This window comes from Ictalurus punctatus, chromosome 26 (assembly GCF_001660625.3).
Source record: "Ictalurus punctatus breed USDA103 chromosome 26, Coco_2.0, whole genome shotgun sequence".
NCBI lineage: Eukaryota > Metazoa > Chordata > Actinopteri > Siluriformes > Ictaluridae > Ictalurus > Ictalurus punctatus.
In genome coordinates this window covers 19,002,650-19,017,398 of record NC_030441.2, presented here as the reverse complement: position 1 = coordinate 19,017,398, position 14,749 = coordinate 19,002,650, and the positions used below count along the sequence as shown (strand labels likewise).

The window sequence follows — 14,749 nt, the reverse complement described above, 5'->3', positions numbered from 1 at the left end:
TTGATATACTGTATATCATATGTCTTTATTAAATATTAACCTGGATGTATTTGTCTTACAGGATGCACTAAACCCATTCAGCAGTAGCCAATAATGCTTGTATTTATAAATAAATCAATATATTGTTCAACAGAAGAACAGCATAGAGAAGTTCAGCATTACAACGTATAACCAGACTATCCTTGTTCATTCTTCCTTTTTATCCATCACTTTTCTTTTCTTTTACTTAAAAGTCTCCAGATATAGACAGTTGCTTGTGAGCAGTTACTTGATTGTGCAGGTTTTGGTTAGCAGGGCTCCTGAGGTCCAAGTTGTGCGGAGATACCATAACAATACCACCCCCCCTCTTTACCACCACCACCACCTCTTTCGGTGCATTGTGAGCAAGCCATTGAGTCAGGCACATGGTTCTGTGAGGCAAGGCCAAGGCTTACAATTGTAGCTAGACCCTGAATAGGCAAGTATCCATAGACAGAAGGCAATAAAAAACAAATGAGCTTTGTAGAGAAGAAAAAACGGATCATTAGTTCATGTCGGTATTCCTGAAATGTTGGTCATCCCCCTCCCGTAGCCAATATCTGCACACTTTGGGTCTGAGAGCATTGCATCCTTTAGATTGACAGACCCTTTTGATTGTGAAAGGGGCGGAGCCATGCTGATTGACAACTAAACTCCATCTCATAAGCAGCATGTGACAGCTGAACTCCATCTCATAAGCAGCATGCTAGAGACTGTGGTTAATGGAGTATCTGTTAGCATCAATGAAAGAGTACGGCATCTCTTAATAAGGTCATTTTAGTTACCTTTAAACACTATTCTCAAATTTAGTGGTAAATTTTACTCTAAAACCTAATGTGTGGTTTTTATTACATTCAGAGTGTGTCATTTTTGATATGTTAAATCCACATTTGTCTGTTCACATTGAATTCAATTTCCAGCATGTTTCACTTCAGCTCCACTGAGCATGTAGATAAGAGCCTCGGTTCTGATCTCTATCAAGGGATTTTTGGCCTTCAGAGAAAGGGATTGTTGCCGTGGCTCTGGAGCTGGGGGGCTGTTTGGAGGCGGGGCATTGATGAGAGGGGCAACAAGGGCTGGGGAAGGTTAGGGGGCAGGTCCAGAGGCTGGGGCATGTTTTGGGATGAGGGCAGGGGAAGAGAGGCACTGTAGGGAAGAGCACCGGGCAAAGCATGGGCAGGCAATGGGGAAGTGGAGTTCGGACGCATCTGATTCAGAGTCAGTCTGCGTTGGTCACAGTGGAATGGGTTAGTGGGTGAGGGAGCGCTCAGACCTGAAGAGGAGAAACAAGAAAAAGAAGAGAACGGAAAATGCTAAGTACTATGTTTTTTTGTAGCAAAAGCTAGCTCCTATTCGACTGTTATTATCTGATAAAATGTCTCAAGTCTTTATTTTTTTTCATTTCAAGACTACAAAGTCTGGGAGCTTAAATTCTAAGCAATGTTGCCTGTGTCTCAAGTCCTAGTTCACCAGTTGTCTTGCTTCCTATAACTTGTAATTTCTGTCTCTTGTATTGTTTAACCTCCGCCTTTTTTGTTAGTATGCCTCTGATAACTGCCAGTCTCATACTCCAAACCAGTTCCAGTATCTGTCTCATATTCTAATCCAGTCCTAATCTCCACCTCATCAACAAATACACCCCCAGGACCTGTCTCAGTTTTCCACTCTATCCATTGTGTCCTAGTCTCTTTTATATCCCTAATCTAGTCTAATCTCTCATTCCAGTCTACATCCTTTCCATTTCCCGTAATCCAGTCCCAGTCTCTAATTCATGCTCTAATCTAGTCACGCTCCATGCATCATATCTTAGTCCTGTTTCTTTTCTTATCCCCCTGTTAAGATCTTGTCTCATCCTTTAATCCAAGTTCCACTTACTCTCTGGTCTTCTGAGCTAGTGCCAATCCATATCTTATTCCCTAATTCAGTCCCAATGCTTGTCTCGTTCTCCAATCTAATGTCAATTTCTGTCTTCATACTCAATCCAGTCCCAGACCCCATATTAACTTCCAAACCATTCCCAGTCCATGTATCATCGTTTAATCCAGTCCCAGTATTTGTATCTTCCAACCCCACCCCAGTCCATGTTTAGGCAACCAATCATTATCTTTTCAACCAGTCCAATCAGTCTCCTTGCCCCATCACAGTTCCAATCCCTATATCTTCCCCATCCAGTCCCAGTTCTTGTGTCAATCTCCAATCCAGTCCCAGTCCCTGTGTCATGACCTAATTCAACATCAATCCCTGTATCATTCTCCAATGCAGTACCATTCCCTATCTAACCATCTAATTCTATCGCAGTTCAAATCACATCCCGCAATCGAATCGTAATCCTTGTCTTTCCCCGGAATTTTGTCCCAGCCATTGCCTCAGCTCTAGGTCCAGTCCTTGTTTTAGGTCCAGTTTAGGTCTACTCCATCCTCCATCCCTAGAATTGCCTCCACATACAGACAGTACCAAAGGACTTTTGTGTTCAAAAGTTTTCATCACTCCTTCTCCAGATCAACCAATGAGCAGTCCTTAGGATAAATTTTTCTTAAATATTCCACTAAATCCCAGTACTGTGTGTACCTTATATTGCTCCCTGGGTGTTAACATGAGCATGGGTTATTTTTTATATTGCATGTGAGGTTTGCATGTATTTGAGTAGCTTGGTTATAAAGGTCAAGTTTGTGTGTGTTTGTGTGTGTTTGTGTCTCACCTGAGAGGAAGGGGTTCTTGTTGTTGGCCGGTATGTTTGACGGGATGAGCGTCTGTGTTTGTGAGTGTTGTTTTGGGGGAATGAGTGTGTCTAGGTTGATGAGTGATGCAGCAGTAGGGCCAAGAAAAGCCTCTGGTGTGCAGCACTTTCTATGTGTCACTGAATCCAGTGGGGGGCCAAGATGAGAGTGGTCAAAGGTCACCGAACTTGCCTCAACTCTGCCATTTACCTGCCCACCCACCACCAATTCAGCAAATGGGTCTATATCTGAAATAGAGAGACATGTGTGTGTTCTATCAGCCATCATGTACAGATAGAACTCTAGGTTATGCTCTCAACATATACAGTGATGTTGATTTGATCCCTCAACTAATGGGTATATGATGCTACATTTTAACAGTGTCTAATATGGTGATGGGGATTCAACCAAGGCGAAGGAAAATGCATAATCAACAAAAGCACATTACAAACAGAAATGAAATGCAGGGCAGGCTCAGAAATAAGAGTAGTACCTGCTGGACTCTCACAGCGAGGGCTGAACACACTGTTAGGTCGTTTGTCTCCAGGTTCCTCTTCCTCCCGAATGGGAAATTGGCCGACTCCTGCTGAGGCTTTGTTACAACACACAAAGAGTGTCAAATAAACACCGTCTCCATAGTTTGTGTGACACTATGTCTGCGGATTTGTTTATTCTGTGCAGTACCTGGCCGAACTGGACTCCTCCAGGGTTGTTCTGCAGATTTCTTTGTGGACTTAGTGGGCAGGGATATCCATGGATCTGATGGAGATTGGTTTATAACCCAATGGTCATCTGGGCTACTGGAAGAGGGGTGGGGTTTCCAGGGACTACCAACTACAGGGGTACTTGGGTTAACCACAGCTAGAGAGAGAGTAAGAAATACAGAGAATGGAATATTTCCACGTATAATCTATAATAGGGATTTTTTTCTGGTTTCTTTCACTCACATTTAAAATTCACATAAAATCAACAAATTTAAAACACATCATATTTTTAAAAAATGAGAAAATGAATGCAGCACCGTACCTACAGACTTCCAGGGATCAGAGGTTAAAGGGCAGGAGGGCTGGGCATCCCAGAGGTCATCACTGGACGGCACTTCAGATGGTCCAGATGGTTCAAATATGTCAACCAGATCAATCATGGCTGACTGAAAGAACAAAGAGATCCTAAGGCAGAGAATCACCCACCAATAGAGGTGCTACAGAGAATCCTTGTTGGTTGAGTTCACTGTCTCTTAGCCTAGCAAGTGATTTCCTTGCCTTTTAATTCTGTTACTGTCTCACACTAATAAGATTGCTTTAGGCTTTATGGTTACTTGGAAGCCCAAGTGATCAAGTCAACATCACTGTGGACTTCAGATGCAGAAGGTAGCACAATCCTTTATGTGTCTAACAGCTGGTGTAGCCTTATTATTTTATTTAATTAACTAGTAAGCACAGTCATGTCATGTGCTGCAGGAGGCCACAGATGTGACAGACTGCACATGCTTTTGAGAACGTAAGTTAATAAGGTACAGCAGTAATGGAAAGATTGTTGTTGTCATACCTCCCCAGATCCAGGTCCAGATTCACTGCCCCTCCTGCGCTTGTCTACAGCTTTCTCTACTTCGGATTCATCCTCTTGACCTTTGCGGTGCTCCTTTAGAAAAACACATTTCTAAATAAAAACATGTACAAACAAACAATACACATATGCTAGTTGATAAGTAAGGGGGGACACTGTGTTGTGCTGTTAATTATTAAAACAATTACAGATGGGGTGGTGTGATAATACACCAAAAATACAGTGTAAGTATAAAGTAAGTATGGCCAGTTGGAGTATGTAACGTGTTTGTATGTGTGTGTGTGTGTGTGTCTTACCTCTCGGCTCATGGCAAGAGCCAGCTGTAGCTGCAGCTCTTCCTCTCCGCTGGTTTGAGGGCGAGAGTGCTCCAGATCAGAGGCTCTTGGAGACGAAGGGGATGCTGAAAGAGATTAGCAGAGAACTGGAGGGTAATATATGGAATCTGTAGTGGAGTTGGGGAAAAAAGGGGCAACCCATAGATTTACCACAGCCCACTATTTAAAAAAAAAAAAAGCATCACGGTTATTTAAACTGAAGCAAGAAGGCCCTTCAAGGGGTTCCTGTTTAAGCTTGTATAGAGCAACATTTGAAAACAATCTCTAGACTGGTGGTCAGTCTGAACTCTCTTCAAAGGGTCCATAGCATTACTGCATCTGGTGTACAAATTTTTTACGTTAACTAGGTAAGCTAGCGCTTTGAGCTTTGCTAAATAAGGATGTAAAGGTCATTCAAACGCACTGATTAAAAAAGAAAAAGAAAAAAGAAAACATTATTGTAATTCAAAGTGGCTTGTACCTTAATGGATACAAGACGAGGGTGAATATGGAAGGCTAGCTGGATAGCGAGTTAACTACTGTGGAGGAATTCTGCCAGCAAATGTGGATTCTAGAAGTCTTCATGTACATGGACATCTATGGGAGGCAGGGTCAAAAATTAATTCTACGAATGTTTTTTGTTGTGTACCTTCTAACTTCTAAAGACCAAACCTTACTCAATTCACCTTTAAGAGTCTGAAAGGTCCTAGCACGTAATAAAATTGTGTAGCATTATCAAGTTACTTCAAAATGAGGTGATTAAGAAAGGTCTGAGAAAGGTAAATTACAAACACTAAACTCACAACTACGCATGGTATTCTCACTAGCTTAGGTTTCCCACACATACAGACCACTCACAGGTAAAGGAGGATGGAGATCCCATGGAGCGACTGAACTCCTCCCCGTACAGTGCTGCCATGCTCGGCTGGCTGCTCCTCCTGCTTGGGTACGAAGGAGGTACCGCACCTGACCCTCCACCTCCTCCTGCGCTTGCTAACCGCTCTTTGGTCTTGAGCGCCAGCGCCCTCTCATGTCTGAGCCTGTCCTCATCCCTGAGCAATGCCACCAGCTGTTTGGCCTTCTCACGCACGTTCACACCCTGATCGCGCCCGTCCCGGTCCACATACTGAAAGTCGCGGAGCGTCTGGATGGTGAAGGCATTTTCGCGGCATTGCTGCGCTACACGTTCCGAACCAGTCTTAGCCAAGTAGTCAAGCAGGGTCAGGGCCTGAATAAAACAAGGGGCCTAAGATGACAAGGGGCTAGCATGGTGCCATTTAAAACCTAATCATACTAAATGATAAATGACAATGAAAGCTGGTGAGTTCCGTTTTTTGGTTGCTATTTATGTGTGTACTGATAATTAGACTACAGACTTAGCTATTACATAGCTATAACAATGTAATAAGCATGTTATAAGCACATTATGACCTTGTAGACGTGCCTCCAGTTCTTGCCGTGATCGTTGAGGCGTTTCCACACCATGGCCATGACCTCGCTAAAGGCGGCGACACTAAATGTCAGCTCGGCGATCTCCGACATGAGAGAGCTGGATGGACCCCAGGGGTCATTGGAGGTCGCCTCACGCACTTTCACTTCGGCCTCCGAGTAGTTGTGTACAATGTTCTTCACCTGCCGTCGCAGGGCTGAGGTTGTCATGGCTACTGCAGGTGTGTGTGTGTGTGTGTGAGTGTGTGTGTGTTGTTCGTTCTTTATTTTGTAGAGTGAGATGAGTGTGACTCTAAAAAGGCTCAAAATCAGGAGAGTGTCTGCAGGGAGAGAGATACAGATAGACAGATAGACAAATCTCTGAGTGTCGAGCAATAATTGAGGTCACATCTGATTAAAATGACACGAGTGCATTCATTTATTTCTGCCTCCTTTTATTTGCAGCAGGAGGATGAGATCAATTTTCCCTTTTGGGGCTTAAGTATAATTGAACAACCCGCTACAGACGCCACTTCCTGTAGAACAACACCAGGACAGGAAGTGTGCCCCAAATCTTGACCTTCATAATCTTAAATAGCGTGTAACTGTTCTGTGTGTGTGTGTGTTTGTGTGCTTGTTTGTGTGTGTGTGTGTGTGTGTGTTTGTGTATCCTCCAACAATACTGATGGTCTAACATCAGTATGCTGCAAAGCTCCAAGTCTAGTTTTAGTCACTGCAGCAGACACACACACACACACACACACACACACACACACACACAGGGCTGTTACCATTTTACATCATGATCTGTCACTATGGAGACAATGGCCCACAGGGAGCTGGTTGGAAATGAGGAGACAGGGTTGCCCCACATTTTACTGAAGCCCCCCCACACACACACACACATTCAGGGATTGGTAATTCTGGGGACTGAATGGTCTCATAATTGCTGTAACATGACAAAATGTATTTTCTGATTTCTTGTATTTAAATATTAGTAATAAATCTTCTCTCTCTCTCTCTCTCTCTCTCTCTCTCTCTCTCTCTCTCTCTCTCTCTCTCTCGCTCTCTCTCTCTCACACACACACACACACACACACACACACACACACACACACACAGTTCCACAAATAGAACAGTGTACTGGTGATGATTTACTCAGTATCACTTGATTGTAGAAGAATATTATTGAATATTTTGAACATGCAAACAGAATCTCATTTTCTATATCAGATTTGATTCATTTCCACGCAGTGACATAAATCATCTCGGTAACTAGCAGCCCAGGAGGATGATGGGACGAAGAGCCGAAGCTGCCGTAATTCATCATCATGTCTCTCTAAACGTCGGGAGGAACATCAAACCTTTCCCAGGTATCCCAGAGTCTGCCGTCAGATCTGTTCACTCTGACTTTATATTCCAGCCAGATATTCACTTTCCATATCATAATACTTTCATGATCGTTTTTTAAAAAATATTTTGTATTTAATTTATGACATTTTCTGACATATCACAATTATCGATATTGTATATTGTTCCCGATAGCAGGATGAATTATTCTTCACGTGTAGTTCAGGGTACAGACCATGCCGAACATGTGGCTTCTAAAACTGTTCGTGAGGATTTATATATTTATTAAGACTTTCAGTCAAGTTTTAATAATAAACCAACAAATTCATTCTTGTATAAAGTTTTAAAGCAAAATAAATTAAAAAAAGACACACATAAGGAGTAACTGAGGACAGGCCGGTGAATTATTAGTTAAATAGAGCACACCCCTAAATATTCAACAGACCGAGTCAGTTATTCCGCTCATACCACAGTTCCCACATCGAGACGCTGTTCAGATGTTTTATTTCAAATCTTTGTCTTTAAAACGTTCTTGCGTGTGGAACTAATTTATTACACTTCCCATCTCAAGCCTCCGCTGTTCATTCCAAAACCTCATTTTAGAGCAAGTAACAGAGGCTGGAGCCACTGATACACAGTTACTGAGAGAGAGAGAGAAAGAGAGAGAGGGGGGGGAGGGCAAGAGAGAGAGAAAGAGAGAGGGAGACAGAGAGAGAGAGAGAGGGAGAGAGAGGTAGAGTGAGAGAGAAGAGAGGAAGAGTGAGAGAGAGAGGGAGAGAGATCGAGAGAGATAGAGAGAGAGGGAGAGAGGGAGAGAGAGGGAGAGAGAGGGAGAGAAAGGGAAGGTGAGAGAGAGAAGGAGAGAGAGGGAGAGAGAGAGGGGGGGTGAGAGAGAGAGGGAGAGAGAGGGAGAGAAAGGGAGGGTGAGAGAGAGAAGGAGAGAGAGGGAGAGAGAGAGAGAGAGAGACAGAGAGAGAGGGGGTGAGAGAGAGAGGGAGAGAGAGGGAGAGAGAGAGAGAGGGAAAGAGAGAGGGGGAGAGAGAGAGAGAGAGAGAGAGAGAGAGAGAGAGAGAGAGAGTTCACTGGGTTTTTATTTTTTATTTCATGCTAATAATATAAAAATAGAATAAATAAATAAATAAATATTAATAAGCGTACTTGTTCACAGGTTTTTTCGGTTTTTATTTATTACTGCAGAAAATACAACGAATAAATAAATAAATATTGATTCTCGGTCTCTTGTGCATTCTCTGTTTTTTTCTTGCTCTCTCTCTCTCTCTCTCTCCTGTAACTGCAGAGAAATGGCTTGAGCCTCCTTCGCCTCGGGTGCGCGTTATTAGTCTAATAATCAAACGGTCCTTCGTTGATTATTCCTTATTTATTTCTGGAACATTGTCTGTCGTTTTGTTTGTTGTTAGCTGTGTGTTTGTTGTTAGCTGTGTGTTTGTTGTTAGCTGTGTGTGGCGGTGGACAGGAGGATTACTGTTCCGTTATTTCAGTTCAACTCGGCGAAGTGATACGGAGCTGTAATGCGGTCAGGTTCTGCCTGGAACTGCTTTAGCCATGCATTTACTGAAAAAATAATTGCACACCTCAGAACGTCTGTCAGCCAATCAGAATCGAGAACCCTAAAACAAAGTGTCATTTATAATAAAAAGTAGTAGTAGTAGTAATAATAATAATAATAATAATAATAATAATAATAATAATAATGCAACAGAAATAACCCTGATTCTTTATAAAGCAGTGGGACTCCAGTGGTAATGGAGGTGTGGAGGATGAGGGAGCGCAGGAAGACTCTAGAGTCATCACAAATTTACACACTATCACTTTTCTGCTGAGCAATGGCATGTTCTCTCTCTCTCTCTCTCTCTCTCTCTCTCTCTCTCTCTCTCTCTCTCTCTCTCTCTCTCTCTCCTCCCTCTCTCTCTCTCAGTGCATCCCTCATGCTTTATTAGTTTATATAACAATGGTGTATTTACAAAGCTTGCCAATTGTGAAAATGATAAAAAATAATGAAAAATATTTATATCATCATAAAATAGTTACATATTCTAGAGTCTGTAAACTATAAACCTGAAAATCTTTAAAAAAGGCTCTACATTAATCTTTGCTGCAAGTAGAGGAATATATAGGAAGAGAGAGAGAGAGAGAGAGAGAGAGAGAGAGAGAGAGAGAGAGAGAGAGAGAGAGAGAGCTAGGATGGTAACCCAGACCACACCATCACACTCTCATTTTAGCTCCACCCTTAAATTAATCCCAGTTTAAGTCCCTCATAGTAACCCCACCCTCACCTTAATCCTCATGCTAATACCCTTATTTTCTCCTCCTTCTTATTGTAACTCCGCCCTCACTCATCTTAGCATCTTAACTCCACCCCATTGTAACCCTGCCCTCACTTAATCCTCATCTTAACTCCCTTATCTTAACCCCGCCCCCACTGTAACCCCACCCTCACCTAATTCTCACCTTAACTATAAAATTTTTTGATATCTAACGTGCTTCCTCTGAGAGCGGACACAGCAAAGCACTGTCCGCCTTCTTCCCCATACATGAGCTCACGATGCCCACAATTGGCTGTTGTTGCTGTGATTGACAGCAGAGGGTGTATACCCCTCCCACCCAGAGTGTACGACGTAAACAGGGCCTGAAAGTGTTCAGCACTAATTACAGGTGTGAATGGGGTCAAATCTTTACCAGTGTACCATGGCCAATTCTGTTCTCTTTACTCCACATGGCATCGTCGGGATTTGAACTCACAATACAGATCTCCCTCAGATAGAACAAGCGCCTCCATTCCTCATCAAAATCTTAACTCTGTTATCTTAACCCCGCCCTGAATCGTAATTCTGTCCTTATCTTAATCCTCTTCTTAACCCCGCCCCTCATTTTAGCCCTGCCTCCTGTCCTAAACCTGCGATGACGTATAACTTATTATTCTTAAGTCATTAAACAGTCAGGATTTCACATACTGTGTATACACTGCACTTCAGTTCACACACTCACACACACACGCACACACACTTGTATTAGGGTGGACAGTCAATATAGATCTATTCTGAGAGGAAGGACACACACACACACCTATGGAAATACCTTCAAGGGCACTGTTGATTAAAAAAACAGCATGCGGTCAGAAGCATCAATGTCCTTTACACACACACACACACACACACACAATCACACACACTTACACACACATGCTCAGAGATTAAGTCATAGCTGAGGTGTTGATAGTTCACTTTTTCTTCTCTCATATCACAGGGGGAAAGAAATCGCAGCATTCACTCAACCCTGTTATCCGAAGACCTTCACCCATAAAGAAAAAATCCATAAACTAATATATTCAACATCATCCACATCAAACTTTCTCTTATTCTCTTGTTTCTGTATTATTGTTGATATTGTGAAAATGACTGATGAGGTCACTTTGAAGGTACAAGCCTGTTACCTAAATTACAGGGAAAGGGAATTTCATTGTTTCATGTTGTTAGCATGAACAGCTAATTTACCACATTTTGTCTCTTTGCTAACTGTATGCTAAACACACACACACACACAATAAATAATGCATTTATTTTCACCTCTATTACTCATACCCTAGTGGTTGGATTTGACTCTGCCTCACATCGAACACCTGGCGTTATGAACGCGTCCTCAGTGACCACTCAGCGATCAGGTTTCGTACACCGTCTCTGCTGGAGAAAGGCTGTCACGCACAATTATTCCCTCAGTCTTCCGCTGCATTTATTTTCAGGACCTCAAATGACATCCCATGTACGTTACCGGGCCTTTTCAAACGTTTAAATCGTGCGGCCTGCTAACAAAAATGATAAACACGTGAGCGATGAGACGATGAATGAGGCGATTGAAAGCAACTGCTTTGATCTCTGCTGGTTACAGTGTCAACTTTATCGATTAGCCTAGTGACAGAGAGCGCTACAGTCTCTCCCTGGGGACATAATTTCAGGCACAGTCCAGCAGGTGGTGCTTCGTTGCTGCCCAGGGAGCACCGAGATGCCTTCGTGTTCATGCTACAAATGAGATGTCCGTATGTGTCCCAGACCTCCTCAGAACGTGGTTCAAGTGACCGGATCACAATGAGGCAGATTTGACCCCATTCACACCTGTAATTAGTGCTGAACACTTTCAGGCCCTGTTTACACTGATGTGTTCTGGTTTTATAATGGCGATTTAAAAAGAAAATGATCCTCGTCCACGCTGGCGTTTCGACTCTAATGTTAGATTTATTTTTTACACAGCTATTCTGTCAAAGTTCCTGTGTATATGGGGCCCCCATAGTATATAATTTCATATAGAAGTAATGGATTGCAACTGAGGAAAATGCATACTACAGGTATCAGAAAGCACTTTTACATAAGAATGTACAGGCACGTACAAGTGTAAACAGTCGGTTGCTAGTCCAAAACCGGTGTTCCATAACAACCACCAGTCTCTCAGTTCCTGAATATTTGTTTAATGGAATATATTCTAACAGTAGACAGTAGATGGGTTGACCTGATCTTGGACTTAATCTAAACTAGCTGTTATCAATATAATTAATCAAACTTCATATTACTCCTTGTACATTTCTATATTTTAATTCATTTTCAATATCCCTAATGCTCGTATGAGCACATATTGTTTAGTGTAACCCCCCCCCCAATATGACACCTATGTTCTAACTAATCAATAATTCACCCTTCTACTTAAAATCTGGAAGATTTGGCAAACCTTATGATGATCTATGCAGAATATTTGGCTGAAGAGTCACTTTGAAAAAGGCGTCAGCGGTTTGATTAATGGATCTCCTGAGATTAAAGTGAACCTGTTATGGTTTTTCAGATATGACCTTTCATGTAGCATGTTATAGAGCTGTTTGTGAATGTAAAAAGTCTGCAAAGTTTTAAAAATCAAAGCGTACGACAAACGTTAGGGAGTTACTGACTCCCGAAAGAAGGAACTGTTTCTGAACAGCTGAAACGAGTCATTAGTGATTCCAGACTTACTTTCTGTACTAACCTACGTAGGTTCGTAACAAAATGCCCCGCCTCTGGCCTTCATTGGCTGCTCGCTGACAGCGGTAGACCAATCACGACAGACTGGGGCATCTGACCAATCAGAGCAGAGTATGCTCTCTGAAAGAAGTAATTTAGAACGAATCCTTTACAACGGATCATTTAACGAGTCATTTGTGGCACTGGGGGAAATAGGTAATGGTACAGTTTAAATCATGAGCACGTTAAAGTGTTTTTTGACCTTGGATGCATGTAAATCTATCGTATGAGAGCTTTAAAACAAAATTATGCACATTTCAAATCCATAATAGGTGCGCTTTAATGTGGCATGAGGAGGAAAACTAAACTAAACTAAAGTGCTGGGGTGAGTAAATGGGGCTGTGTAATTTTCAACCACAGCAACCAGGCCTACTGGAGCCATAGGGACACATACATTCACACAAACACTCCGACACACATATAATACCCCCCTACACACATTTCCTGAGTCAGAGTAGCTCTTCTAGGCAGGACTTACAGAGCCGTCGTGAGATCACCACGCTCGTGTGGCTGCAGATACCGGATTACCATAAACGCCTTCGACCATTTGTAGGCCACTGATCAGAGAAACACCTCCATCACAAGAGTCACACACACACACACACACACACACACACTCTCTTACACTATTCTATAAATATTACACAGTGAAAATCCCTGCAGCAAATGCAACAGCACATAATACCATTACTGCACCCGTCTCTGTCTCTCTCAGTCTCTCTCTTCCTCTCTTACCTCCATCGTTCCTTCTCCTCTGTGTGCTTCAGGATGGAGTGCCGATGTGAGGGACCTAGATAGAGCGAGAGAACGAGCATGTGATGCTCTGATCCATAACACGCGGCACTCCAGCAAAAAAAAAAAAACGAGAACACCCTACTCGTCACTCCTCCTTCGAGTGCAGCATTGTGCTTGCAAGAACAGAGAGAACCTGGTGCGTTGCGCCCTCATGCTTGATTACGCAGCGTGTAGGGGAGAAGGAGAGAGAGAGAGATGGAGAGAGAAAGAGAGAGAGAGAGAGAGAGAGAGAGAGAGAGAGAGTAGATCTGCAGTTAACCCCTTCTTTCCCAGTACAACCACTCAACAACTGAATAAATCACAAAGAAAAATCCAAATACTGCTGCTTCGTATGGACACAGGTGATACTGTATATCTCTCTTGAGACAATATGTGTATCTTGGTACAAAAATTCAAAAAGCTGTGTGCATTATTGTGGTGCCATATGATGCAATGCACTGCGATTCAGTAAAAAAATAAATACGTTTTAATCCTTTGTTTCAACACTGGTAGCAAGAGTGAAACCTAAGAGGCATAAAACAACAGCACACACTACAAGAAGAAAAACTCCTTTAATAAGCCGTCTAAATTCTAAACACTCGACATGAAAAGAGCTGACTGAGAGCTGACATCAGGATCCATCACTGATCAATACACATAAATATGGAAGCCACTGTGCTGATTCGACTCAATCTGTCTGAACTGTCTGATCTGGCTATACATCGCTAGGGTGAAACCAGTGTTGGTCTGGGAATACACAGATCATGTAACATTAAACCCACTGACAGGTGGAGTGAATAACAGTGATTATCTGGTTACAGTGGCACCTGCCATGGAGTGGGAAATATTAGATAGCAAGTGAACAGTCAGATCTCTAAGTTGACATGTTGAACGCAGGAAAAATGGCCAAGTGTAAGGATCTGAGCGACTTTGACATGGGCCAGATTGTGATGGTTACGACTGGGTCGGAGCGTCTCCAAAGCTGCAGGTGTTGTGGGGTGTTCCTATTATGCAGTGGTTTGTACCAAACAAAAGTGGTCCAAGGAAGGACAACCAGTGAACCGGTGACAGAGTCATGGGTGCCCAAGGCTCACTGGTGTGCGTGGGGAGTGAAGGTTAGCCCGTCTGGTCCAATCACACAGAAGAGCGACTGTAGCACAAATTACTGAAAAAGTTAATGATGGCTCTGAGAGAAAGGAGTCAGAACACACAGTGCGTCACCGCTTGCTGTGTATGGTGCTGCGTAGCTGCAGAGCGGTCAGAGCGCCCATGCTGACCCTTGTCCACCACTGAAACACCTACAATGGGCATGTGAGCATCAGAACTGTACCATGGAGCAATGGAAGAAGATGGCCTGGTCTGATGAATCACAAACATGACAATGGGTTCAAGATGTTGACTCAGCCTCCAAATTCCCCAGATTGCAATCTGATTGAGCGTCTGTGGGATGCACTGGACAAACCAGTCTGATCCATGGAGGCCCCAGCTCACAACTTACAGGACTTAAAGGATCTGCTGCTAACAT

At 42.9% G+C, this 14,749-nt stretch overlaps 1 protein-coding gene across 1 annotated transcript; it reads right to left on the bottom strand.

Annotated features, from left to right (window-relative positions):
* Positions 1-96: 96 nt before the first annotated feature.
* Positions 97-13,374, bottom strand: epn3b (epsin 3b). The gene is made up of 10 exons (XM_017457561.3): positions 13,186-13,374; positions 6,047-6,384; positions 5,474-5,843; positions 4,598-4,701; positions 4,284-4,376; positions 3,762-3,885; positions 3,420-3,596; positions 3,229-3,327; positions 2,717-2,983; positions 97-1,291 (listed from the first exon to the last, which is right to left on the bottom strand). Exons 2-10 carry the CDS (start codon positions 6,272-6,274, stop codon positions 1,014-1,016), a joined length of 1,740 nt encoding a protein of 579 aa, XP_017313050.1. The 5' UTR covers positions 6,275-6,384; positions 13,186-13,374; the 3' UTR covers positions 97-1,013.
* Between the last annotated feature and the right edge of the window lie 1,375 nt (positions 13,375-14,749).